The sequence below is a fragment of the Drosophila erecta genome, unplaced genomic scaffold (genome assembly GCF_003286155.1).
Source record: "Drosophila erecta strain 14021-0224.00,06,07 unplaced genomic scaffold, DereRS2 tig00000218-arrow-arrow-pilon, whole genome shotgun sequence".
Taxonomy (NCBI): domain Eukaryota; kingdom Metazoa; phylum Arthropoda; class Insecta; order Diptera; family Drosophilidae; genus Drosophila; species Drosophila erecta.
Genome location: NW_020825212.1, coordinates 26,371 through 39,161, shown reverse-complemented (window position 1 = coordinate 39,161; position 12,791 = coordinate 26,371). Strand labels below are relative to the sequence as shown.

The 12,791-nt window shown below is 46.6% G+C and overlaps 1 protein-coding gene across 2 annotated transcripts in view; it reads left to right on the top strand.

The window, feature by feature from the left end:
- The window catches only part of LOC6550937 (protein bunched, class 2/F/G isoform), a 29,651-nt gene that overhangs the window by 9,445 nt on the left and 7,415 nt on the right, over positions 1-12,791 (top strand). For both annotated transcript variants that reach the window (XM_001976938.3, XM_026982786.1), the window contains exon 3: positions 2,903-3,123. In XM_001976938.3, the coding sequence (XP_001976974.1) occupies positions 2,903-3,123 (221 nt within the window). The remainder of the gene's footprint in view (positions 1-2,902; positions 3,124-12,791) is intronic.

Genomic DNA, 12,791 nt, shown 5'->3' with positions numbered 1-12,791 from the left:
GAAATTAACCCAGCGGCATCAAAAAGCAAGTTATCAAAGGTGTTAATTGGAGCATTTACTGGTCCACTCACCGTAGCCTCTTTCTGATTTTTTGCGTTTGTGGCTTCTGTTTGATTCCTCAAGCAAATAATTCAATTTCATTTCTAATTAGTACGAAAAAAGCGTACGAAAATAAGCGAATATCCGAATGGCAGTGCACAGGACTCACATCCACACTCACACTCCCACAGAAGTCCACACACACATGCACAAAAACGCAGCCACTTTGGGTGCTAATGCAAATTGCGAATTGCGAATGCCCCTTCAACGATGACGTCGTCGACGCCGCTGCCGCTGTCGCTGCCATCGCCTCTGCCGGCAGCGACTGCGCAGCTGCGCCGCTGCCGCGTTGCCAACAACTCAGCCACTTTATTAGCGTATTTTGCCATGCAACTGTTTATGCGACACACACGCACACACACTGGCACACACGCAACCGCTGCACACCAACACAGAGACGAGGAATTAGTCATTTTGTTGGTTACTTGATGCATGGCGCGGAAATGGGGAAAGTGGGCGGGAAAGTGGGCGGCCAGCGGGGCGAAAATTGGGCGGAAGGCACAGGAGCAGAGGAAAAGCCACACCGGAAACATTGTTGGGCACTTTTCCGGCAGTCCTTCGATCACTACGCCTTGCAAACGACCTAAGAAAGTGTCGAAAAGTATGCAGCATTATCTCAACCCATACGTATCTCAATATGCAAGCACTTTTCCTAGTTTCAAAACGAATGCCATTTCAAGTGAAAAATAATACTTCAAATGAGCATGTTTTTCTCCCAGTAACTTTGGATAGCCAACGAAAAGGAGGCAGCTCACAAAATGAACAAGTCAGAGGAACGCCGTGGAATGAAACGGAAAGGGAAATGGGGATAGAGATGGTGGAATTTCGGCGGCATTGGGGGCGAAAGTCAACCGAACCCTCACCCTCCGCCTTCCCCTTCAGAAGCGACAACATTTTTTATGCGCTTTTGAGCAAATTAGATTTCCTAATTAAATTTTCTAGTGAAATGCGCATAAATTTCATAAAACTCACTTGCCTGCCACGCAAGAAAGAGAAGGCGCTACTTTCTTTGTGCGGGTAAGTGAGTGGGCAAGAAGGAGAGGGCACCAACGGAAGCGGGAGCGAGAGAGATGGAAGAATGTTGTCGCCTTTCATTTGGATGGCGACATTTTTTGCTCTGGCAGCTGACGTCGCCGACATCCTTTCGTCCTTCATCCTGCGTCGTCGTCTGCTTAAAGTAATTAACTAAGAAAATTTTAATTGCTAATATGTTGTGATGCATGTGAGTGTGTGTGCATGTTGGCATTCCAGTCTGTGCGTGTGTGTGTGTGCTCATTAAAAGCGAGCAAAAAATTCAACGTTGCCTACTTTTGTGCGCTTCCAAATTAACTTGTTTCCAACATTTGTCTTGGATATGCATGCATACGTATACTATTTAAAATTATTAAAGCTAATTATCATATCGCTGGTTATTTTTAATTTTGCATTTCTACACATTTGTATATATTGAGAGCAGGTGCTGTGGATCAATTAAGTGCTGACCGTGAAATACACACTCGATAATTGTGAGGGGCCTCGAATCGATTTCCTTGCCCAAACAGCCACTACAATTAAATTTCCCTCAGCACACCTTGAATTCTTCTAGTGAATTGCATTTTTGCGCGGTAATTCAAGATGCAATTTTCAGCATTCATTACACGCATTTTCACCAGCAGCACAGCGCAGATATTTTTCACGCACATTTAGTGGGAAAAACGGGCGGGAAGTGGAATGTTAATGGGGATGGGAATGGGTATGGGAATGGCAATGGGAATGAGGATGAGGCTTCACTTGAACAACTCGTCAGCCGCCACAACAGTCTGCTTCTACTTCATTCTTCATATCGAATTTCAATGCAAAATGTTTTTTTCCCTGCTTTTTTGTTTTTCTTTTCCTTTTCGGGCTGCACGATGCGCCGCTGGTCGTGTGTGTTTTGTTTTCCATACTTTTCCGTACTTTCCAAACTGCCGAGTGGTCCAGACCACTCGATCATCGAACTGTGCATTTATGTATGTTTTCCGGGTGCTTCGGGCTCCAAGTTCGATTTGGCCAAAACAAGGCTGCTTGGCAGCCCTCGAAGTACTCGGTTTCTCAATCCGCCAAGTGGCTTCGATCCCCAGTCTTTGGCTCATCTTCAATCCCCAGACTCATCAGCATCCTCATCCTCATCCCCATCCTCATCCTCCACTCAGCTGCAGGCCGCTCAACTTTGTGTGCATACAAGGAAATGTATACTATAAAATCGATGGTAATACTTGTTGTTTGTATGGCGAGACATTGGCTTACCTCTCGGTTTGTTATTGTTTTTTAACTGCAGTATTTAAATCGCTAACGAATGTTGCTCACTTTTCCACTGTGCAAAAACTCCACTGCCACTCACTCGTCGAAAACTCAAATCGCGCCTGTCAACGGCTGTCAGCTCCTTCCTTCGATCCGAATCCGCATCCGAATCCGAATAGGAATCGGGATCCCCAGCCAGTGTCATCCTCCTTCGACGCTTTCACTTTTCCCCGCTTTTCACAGCCTTCTCAAGTGGGATTTTCCTAGGAAGAAAAGATGATGTGTGACACACAAAAAAAAAAACAGGAGATAAACTGCAGACAAGTGGGAAACTAGATACAATTATTAAATATTAAAATAACAAACCACTAAAACTACTTCAAGTCGCGCTTCAGCGCCACATGTTTTCCGGCATCGGGTCGTGGGATTCTTGTCAACTAATTTGACAAGAGTATATTAAGATGTTTGGGAAAAAGGGGGGCGCATATTGAAAGTAGTTTTTGGGAGAGTGAAAGACAAATTCTAATTCCCCGAATCCTTGCAGGCTCCCTGGCGCCCAAGGACTTTGGCATGGAGGGCTTGAACGGCTTCGGCGTGAACCCGAACAGCAAAAAGAAGAAAAAGAAGCGACGACACAGCCGCACCATATTCACCAGCTACCAACTGGAGAAACTGGAGGAGGCCTTCAAGGAAGCCCATTATCCCGATGTCTATGCCCGCGAAATGCTGTCTCTGAAGACAGAATTGCCCGAGGATCGCATACAGGTGAGTCAGCATCGGTTGCCCACGTAATCCGATATGGGGGCATTGTCTGTCGTCTGATAATTCAGTCCTTCCACTCCACGCTCGCATTATTCCCCTAATGAATTAACAAACTAATTACATCCGCCGAGTAGGTGTTTGCTGTTGGCAAAACAGAAAGGCGGCCAAGCAATTTGCATTTCCTTTTGTCTCTTCAATTCACATACGTTTGTTTGGATGTCTCCGCCCTGATTTTTCACACCTCCTTCAGTTTCTGTGTGTGCAGCGTCATCATGGCCATCCGCCTAAGGCCGGCAATCACGAGGGGAATCTAAAGTGCAGCTCCTCCACTGTTCTGTACTCTATATTATGCCCAAGGGTATAGTTGGCCTGCTTGAAAGCCCATTTGGCGCTGGGGCTTAGCTCTATCGATAGTTCTTGCTGTGCAGGCACATCGATAGTATTTCGATCATTTCGATAATATGCGTTTTGTTGCTCAACAGTTCGGTGTGAGACTAGTCAAAAGCCAATACAAAAATTGCATTTTACGGCACATTGTGGTATGTGCATAGGTAGAAGTGTGCGCAGCTTTGCGAACAACGCAAAATCCGGAAATCATTTAACGTCCGCTTCACGCTGGGCAAGTGAGACGGCGATAAGGGTGTGAGGGAGACGGATGGCGGCGTGGTGTGGTGTGGCGTGGGGAAAAAACGTAGAAATTTTCAGCAACGTTTGCGAATTTATAATTAAGCATTTTAATGGCCGTTATTGTTCTAAGTCCCTTGCCCGCGCGAGTGAGCGAGACGGGCACACTGTCTGTATGTGTGCGTGCATCGAGTGAGCCTCAGTTGAGCCAAATTGCCACCCTTAAAAGGCGAACCCCAAAAGGACTATGAGTGTGTGTGTGTACGTGTGTTTAATTAGCAAAAAAAAAAGAAGAGTAATTATGGCGCGATTTCTTGACGAATTTGCCCTTTTTTAACCACTCACCTCGCTCACTCAATTGCTTTAAGTTCGGGATCGTCGAACGGATGGGTTGGAAATCGGGTTTTTTCGCGCATTTTCGCCGGTTTGCTAATGGCAGTCACTTCAAGGTTCCGTTCCATTAAGTATTAGCAAAAAGCATCGTTCTGGCTTCACGGAAAACAAGTGCAATGTAGGGGAAGAAAGTGTTAAAAGTGAACGATTTGTTGCTATTTGAGATATTTAAAAAGTGACCTAGAATCCTCATTGGTAGCATCTAAATTAAATAGTACTCGGCATAGAGAAGCTGCAAGCTAAATTATTATGATCGCTGCCAATTAACCCACTGATGCCCCCGGCCTATTATCCGCATATCGACTAGCGTTTCAACATTTCAACTGGCATGCTGCATGCCGCTGTTGAAATTGATGTTCGAGTGTGTAAAATTTTCCAATTATAGACTTTCGAGAAGTACACCCACACCCACACCCATACCATCAGCCACACGCACACTAGCACTGTGTATGTATATATGTGTGTTGAGCACTTTGAAGGAGCTCAGGCTCTGGCTTTGGGATTGGGATTGGGTCCTCGGGATCGAGATTGCTTGGGGGCACATGAAGCGTTGCTAAAAGCGAGTCCAATTAGTAGCATTACTACTAACACTTCAATTCTGGCCACTGGAGCTTCCCGACCTCCTGCCCCTCCCCTCCTCCTGCTTCGCTGCTTTGGGGTTTTCCGTCTCTCTCCAACTTGGCAATAACGGCAATAGTCAACAAGAACAACAAGGAGTCAGGAGCGAAGGACAACTGGAGTGAAGCAATGGCGCCAAAGCACGGCCATTTTGTGTGCACAGCTGTGTGTTGGTGGGGAAAATGGGCGGAAAATCCAAGAAAAGGGGGGGGAGGAGAGGAGGGCGTAGGGTGGATACCCAGAAAGGGGTGTGGGCGCTACGCTAGTTGTACGCCAGTTTGTGGCAGGAGTGGCAGGAGCGTAAATTTGCATTTAACGTTTTTTGCGGTGCCCACAAATGGAGTCTATCCTTGTCTGTCCCTCTCGCTCTCTCCACAGCCACATCCACAAGCACAGTGTGTGTGTGAGTGTGAGTGTGGGTGAGTGAGTGAGTGAGTATGTGTGCAAGGGGCAAGGACTCAACAGTTAGACGGCCAAAAAATACTGGGGCAGACCGAAACAACCGCAAAACGATGCACAAGTACAAGAACGATGAGGGGAGTCAGCAACACCGAGAGAAAATCTGCTAATTTATATCTCTTCTACATCTAAGCTGTCTGTCGAATTTAAAACTTATTTTCGCATGCATGTATACACCTCTTGCTATTTTCGCAGTGCAACGAACACACAGACAGTGTCAGTGAAAATAACAGCACTATTTGAAGCAAAAAAGCTTTAGAATTTTACTCCAGCGTGATGACAGCAGCGGCGCCCGAAAAACTAACATCACATACATAAACAAACATAAACACACACCCTTACAAGCACACACACACACATGCTGCTTTTATCCTGCACACACACACAAGCAACCAAAGTTGGCTCGTCGAATACGTTGCATATTTTCAGGCACTTAAGCTATTTTCATGAAGTGCACACACACACACACACAGGCGCATATGCAGATTACCCTGACAGCAGAACCACGCCCACTTGGGCGCCCCTTAACCCCACAATGCCCACCTTAACCCTGCCCGGCTAAAAAGGAAACTACGGCTACAAGTACACACTCCGTATTGATTTTAATTGAAAAATTGTTAATTTTCCATGCCAGTAGCAGCAGTCCCGCCTGCCACGCCCACCCCTATTCCACCGCCCACTTTTGCCAGGCTTGCCGCCCGCTCTTTCCGCCTTCGCCCCGAACTTTTCCTCAACTTTTCCTCGCTCGCAGCAAACAGAGACGAACTTGAAGTGAACTTTTTGTGCTGCCAATTTTCGAGGTATTGGTGTGTGTGTGTGCGTACGTGTTTGGCCCTGTGTTGGTGAGTGTCTGAGTGTGCTGGCCTGTGTGTGTGAGCGAGTGTGTGCATTGCTGATTCTGCTATGTTTTGTGTCTGGGTAATTACACGTTTCTGTGTGAATAAATTTCCAACCCCGCAAGAATTTCGAGGCGAAATTATACATTCGCTTTTTGAGTTGACTTTGAAAGCCCCTGATGGGTTCTTGCCGCATACATATAGCCAGTGGTTCGGATGGCAGCCGACGGTTTTCGGATCGAGCAACTGTAATTGGCAGCAGATTGAAAGCTTCGATTTTTCTCCAAGTGTTCTGTGGAAATGCCGCTTAGTGTGGGCCGTCTTGAAAGTTCTACGAAACTAATTTACTGAAGTGTCGACGCTTCCAAGTGAAGAATGTCTGAATAGAGAGGCCGCCGCATGGAAATGGATGCGAATGGCTGGTGAGTCGGTCCCATTCCCGTATTGTGGAGTCATCGGAGTAGCCGCAGTCCTCCGATTGGCACATACACACAGCACACACAGGCAGACACATGATCGCCGTGCCCCAAGCCTGGGAACCCGAAAAAGTGGGGCCCAAAGAGCTGGCAACTCGGCAGACTTGTGGCAGACAAGTCGACTGGCCGATGCTGCCACTTGACGCAACGCCGTCCGCGTTGCCGACGACTGAGATGCCCGGCCAGATCTGGCGAGCGATCAGCGAAAGTAGCCAAATCCACTGCAGCACCTCAGGAAATGTAAATCAACAAGAGCTACTGCTGCTCGAATAGCCAAACTCTAAACTGACTCGGAACATGTGTGCTGAAATAGCTGAGTGCATACTTTCAGCGACTTTATAAGCATTTCGAAATATCTCAAACTGGCGTTTAAAATCCAACTCAGCAGCTCTGATTACCTACCTCAGCTCTCATTTGGCCGCATTCCCGTACTGCATCTTTGCCTCTTTCCCATGATCTTCATTTTGTTGACTCTGTGCCGAGTACCAATTCGTTTAAAATGGTATCAGTTCCAAGAAAAATATTATTTTTTCATAATTTCTGGAGTGCCTTAATCTGTTCCCTGCAGTTCGATGTGCATAATCACGACGATCGGGTTCTGGATACTCGATTCTGGGTGCTGGATGTTGGATGTTGGATTCTGGTCTGCTTGGCTTTCTTGAGTGAAAACAGGCGGTCTGGAGATGAGTTGGTGAGTCGATGAGTTGGATCGCGTTGCCCGTGGCCCCTTAACCCCTCGATGGGCAGCGGGGTGTTGACGCGCCCCGCCGCACAAAATGAAACGTCAATTTCAAGCGTTTTTCCTGGTAATAATTAGTAGCTGAGGTGGGCATTTAAATACTCGTCGTCCCCGTCGTCTTCCAATTTTCTCCAGCGATTCTCGCCGGCCCCCATACCATCGGCATATTCCGCGTATTCGTGTACAAAAATACTCGCCCGGCAGCCGAATAATAATGCATATAATTGCATTTTAAGTAGTTGCTGCCTGGAGTATTGTGTTACCTTCGAGCTCATGTCAACCCTGACATGGTGTGTGCGTATGCCTGGTATTTTTTATTTTTATTTTATTTTTTCATATTTTTTATATTGTTTCTCCCTTACTTCTTGCGGCCCTCGGCTGGGCGAGTGGATTTAATTTTCCACACTCGAGGTTTCCAGGAAAATGCAGCGGAAACGCAGCCAGCCAGTGGGTGGCGAATGCAGCGCTGGAGTGACCTATTAAAGGGTTTTTAGCTGCTTGGCATTAAATATTCAAATCGGAGTAATTAGTAAGTGTACGCGCGCCAATCAATTACTACCCGTTTCCGCCAGCAAACAATTGATAAACGGCTGGTAATCCCAGGATAACTTCACTGGGCTTACGTGTGTCCTTCTGAGGGTTTGCTTTCCTTTTTTTCCTTTTTTGGCTTGCTGTTTGCCCTTACCCTTGCCCTAAAGTCAATGGCAACAATGTGCCATTGTGGTTAGTCCGAAGGTCCTGCCGCATACACCCGCAATCCCCTGGGAGGACCGGTTTGGGCCAGCGTTTCCGGGGTGAAAATCCTGGGAGCAAGTGCGTAGCAAGTTCCCGCGATTTCGGATGGCCAGCGATGACACGTGTAAGTGCAGCCACATTGTCGCAATTACACTTATTTCTGTGTCGGATGCGCTGGTGGGGGAGGGGGTGCGGGGTGCGGTGCCCTTTTTGCGCTTTGTTTGTTGTTTATTCCGGGCGGAGCCCCACCCACCGAACACCACCCACGGCGCGAAAACGTGACCTTCGCCGGTTTTCCCACTTCAACGGCGGATGGTAATGATTCGTCCTGCACGCACTCACCATTACCATCCGCATTATAGATATCATCGAACTTATTAGTGCGAAATGAGCACGCTGCTCGCTCCGAAGAAGCCCAGATTTTCCAGCCCATTCAACCGTTACTATCCACTCGATCTTCTAATTGGCATTGGGACATCACTAATTGGGTGACTAATTTTCTATTTCTATTACTTTTTATGGTAAACTATTGCAAATAAGTATCCATGAGGTATTTGTGGTAAAACTACCGCAGGGAGTCCCTCCAAAAGTGAATAACCACTTGATTTTATCACGAGCCCAATTGAATCACCGAATTAAACGGGCGCAAGATAATTGAAACACTTCTCCACATTAACTGGAGCCAAATCAAAACTCATCCAACAATTAGGCGCAGTCCAACGATTTTCTGGTACTGTCATCGGCCGAAGCAGACCAGTTGGATCCCAAAACAAAAATAGAAGAAAAAAGCAACCCAATCCAAATCGAAATCCAAATCCAAGGAAGAGGGCAATCTGTTGGAGCTCTCGATCGCCTCGATCGCCCGATTGAATGAGGCCTATTATCGCGTTTTGAAAGGCGTAATTATCGCATGACAATTCAAACGGAATGTGTTAACTCGCATTTGTATTTACTCAATAAACATTATCGTCGATCGTCCAGATTGGGCAACCAGTCTAATTTCCAGCTCCCACACATAAAACTCGTTATTACAGTCCGATGATTGGACTCATCGAGAAGTGTATGTACATATATAAATTTGAGCGAAGAGTGAGTGTGAGAACGGCTGTTTGTACATCGGAAAATTAGTCATTTGGAAATTGTTTTCATTTGCGGTGATTTCCTGTTTGCCCCAAGTAAGGTGGGGATATGTAACAAGGCCAAATTATGCTCTCCTTTATATTATACAACTTGCAGTTGTTGGGTGTATGAATACCTCTTAAATAATTAGGAAACTCAATCCTAACATATATGTTTCAATAAATTGTCTAATATCTCACGCTGCCAAAGGTGCGCAACTTCCCCAAAAAAGGGGAGGCGTACGAATCGTAATTGGCGGCTCTATAAATACCCGCAGGCGAAATCCATAAGCAAACAGTTGCCATATGAGGCTGAGCCACTCGGCAGTGCATTCAACTCGAAAAAAAGGCGAGAAAAAGGCGAAAAAGCGGCGAAAAAACGGCGTAACTCAGGTGGAAAGAGCGGCTGTGGTGTGAGTCACAAGGCCTGGTCACACTAATCATCATCGTAGATTGCCCTGATCACTCTAATTCCGCAACTATGGCAAATTTTGGTTAATTTGCGCTGCGCCTGAAATGCCTTTCACTTTTTTTTGTTTTTTTTTTCGAGCTCTGTCTGGGGACCGCACAATGGGCACAAAGAAGTGGGGAGTGAAGGGAAGACAAATATAATTAAAAAGGTGTTATTATATTTTCACGCCTCGACTGCGCGGAAAAGTTAACAGACTAAGTCCGTTGGGGCAGCGAGTGGTTAAAGTTAAACAAAAAACGTCAACGACTCCTACGAATTATTTGCAGAATCATCAAATTAAAGGTTTGATGTTGATTTCAACAAGCCCCACAGCACGAGGATGAAGACGACGTTGCATACGCGGCCACAGCTCCATGTCTACATATGTACATACATGTACCTATATGTACATACTTATGTGCTGAGAAACTGAACAGTCATGGCCTGCAACTGGGCCCCCTTGCGATCGAGTGTCTGTATAATTTTCGTTCGTTCTCTCGAATTGGCTGTCATAAGTTTTGAGTAGAAAATTGGTGTGCAACAGGCAACAACAAATCCGATTTCATCTGGCAGAGCAAACAATAATATGTTGTTGCTGTGGCTGTGGCTGGCAAAGGATTTCTTGATTTCTGGGTTTCTTGATTGCGATAATGAGTTATACTTAATTTCCTCGCACCGCAAGTACCGCCGGCCACTTGAGAGGCCAAAAAAGAAAGAAAAACGAGTGAATCCCTGCCAAGGCTAAGGAGTTCTATAGGCTGGTATGTCTTGATTGAGAGTTTCGAAATGATGGATTTCAGCGCCAGAACGCCAGCTAACAAGTTGCTTTTTGTCTAGATTGTTTAGCTAGCACCAAATTAGTATTCCACATTAGTTCTGCCCAAAAAAGAGCCAACTAATTTCCTTCCTGCCGCCACTGCCACCGAGTCCATTTGTTAAAAAAGCAAAGCGAAGTTTTGACACTTTCATTGTTTGTCGTGCAGCAGTCGAAAAGCTGCCAAAAGAAAAAAGGGTTGCTACCTGGCTGGAAAATTAGGCGCGGCTCCGTGCAATTAGGGCAAATAGTTTTCACGGACCTTCAGAACTCGTTCCTTGATTGATGGGCATTCACAACTGGCACTCGCAACTGGCTGCCATTGATGGATGTTGGAGAGTCCGAAGGACTCTGTAGAATGCTGCCCTCCATCCGCCGCCTGGCATTTTCCATTTTCCATTTGCGGCCCACTAATCCGCACTTTCATCTGCTTTGGCAGCGAATATTTTCCTATTTTTCAATTTTCCAAGCCGAACATGAAAATGAAACTGAAACCGAAACCGAAACGAGATACAACACACAATTGACAATATTAATCGCGTTTCACGCTAATTTGCAACAACAAGTGGCTTAAACGGCAAAATATTTTACAATTCGAGCTTCGCATGCCCCTGGGGACCTGCGACCGTCGATTGGCGAGTGGCAAACAAAAAACACTTGCAGAACGGGAGATTTTGAGAAAATTAATTTTATAGATTGAAAACATGCCCTGCTCGGCGCTCCCGAGGGTGTAAAATGCGGGGCAATGAGCCTCGTCATCCCCCGACTTACCAATTTGTTAACTTACCAGTTTACCAGTGTACCAGTGCACCAGGAACCCACCTTTCCACGTAATTGAGGAATTGTCGGCGAATTATGGTCGCATAATGGACGTGGACCTGTGGGGCTGCGCAGCATGATCCAGACTATTTATATGGCCATGGCGCAACTTAACCCGCACAAGTTGTGCACTTTATCAACTGTTGCAATTCAGGGGGGCGTGGCGTGGCGTGGCGCCACGCGGCGATTTCTTCTGCCGCTGACACTCCAATTGGTTTGACGCAATGCAAAATAAATTCACAAAAAATTACTAGAGCCACTGGAGCCACTGGGCATAGGCGAACTCGTACTGCTCTTCAGCTTTCCAATGCGATGATATAATACAATACTATATATAATAGTTCGACGTCCTAAGTACTGCACCGATTATTCAGGGTAATATATTGTTAAAGGAATAATATAATAATTTAATGCGAACGCAGCTTACAGATATTGTATCTACAGGGTAGCCGTTAGTTGGTAGGCGCAGGGCGGTTGGGCTGTTTCCCGTGGGTGGTGCGTGGGTGGTGCGTGAGGTGTGCGCTAAAACAACAAATAATATAGGGTGCGAAGAGGGGGGGGAGCTCCAGAGGGGGCGTGGCGTGGCATGGCGCCTGCCACGATTCAACTTTGGTTTGGCACACGCAAATCAGACAATTTGTATCCAGCGGCGAATATAATTGAAAAATGATTGGTTTACCATTAATGAAAATGATGATGACAACGGCAACAACAGCAACAGCAACAACAGCAACGTCGACTGCTGTCATCGACAGACACCTGCAGTTGCGTCTTCGATTGTTGGGTCAATCGGCCATCGAGCGCCTTGATTATCGAGTTGGCAGCGATAATGGCGACGATAATCGCGATAATGGCGATAATAGCGATTAAGTACCACGCGAACTTAATGCGCTGTGTATTCAATGCATTCATGTATCGCATTAGCTGACAGAAAACAATGTGCAGGGTATTTCTGATTTGGGAATTTCACAGCCAAGCAAATCCAGCGCGGGCAACTTTAAGGCCAAAGGAAAATGCCGAGCAAAAGGAAATGGAAAAGCTAACCCGCTCGGTCGCCTCGTAATCTGTGTCACAGGACTCAGTCGCATTGCCGCACGTCCGGCGAGGAATTCCTATTTTGAGGAACTCGAGGAACGCGGCACTTATTAACATTAAATCGCCGGCAGCTGCCTGTCGCCGCAAATTTCGCAAATTGGAAATTCCATCATTAATTCTAATAAGATTATTAGTTCCCCGATCGAGTGATTCGGGCGGTGGACTTGTATCCCGACACCTCGAAGTCAAGTCCAATCAGCCCGCCGCAAACACGGCATTTCCGCACCCACGGTTAATGATTGCGGTCGCCGGTCGTGTGAACTCAGGACTCGTCCTGCAGATACCTACTTGGCTGGCCCACCCCGCATCCAGCAGCCAGAAACCACCACCCATTTCCGGCGATCTCCCGGACAACGACGCTCGAGTAAATCCAATAAGCATAAGTGTGCACCGAAATCCCAGGAGAGGGACGAGGCCATTGAGTGCGAAATGAATGAAATTAGCGCGCGTTAATCATAAACAAACGAGCGAGCAAGGGCTTTTCCGGGGCAGGC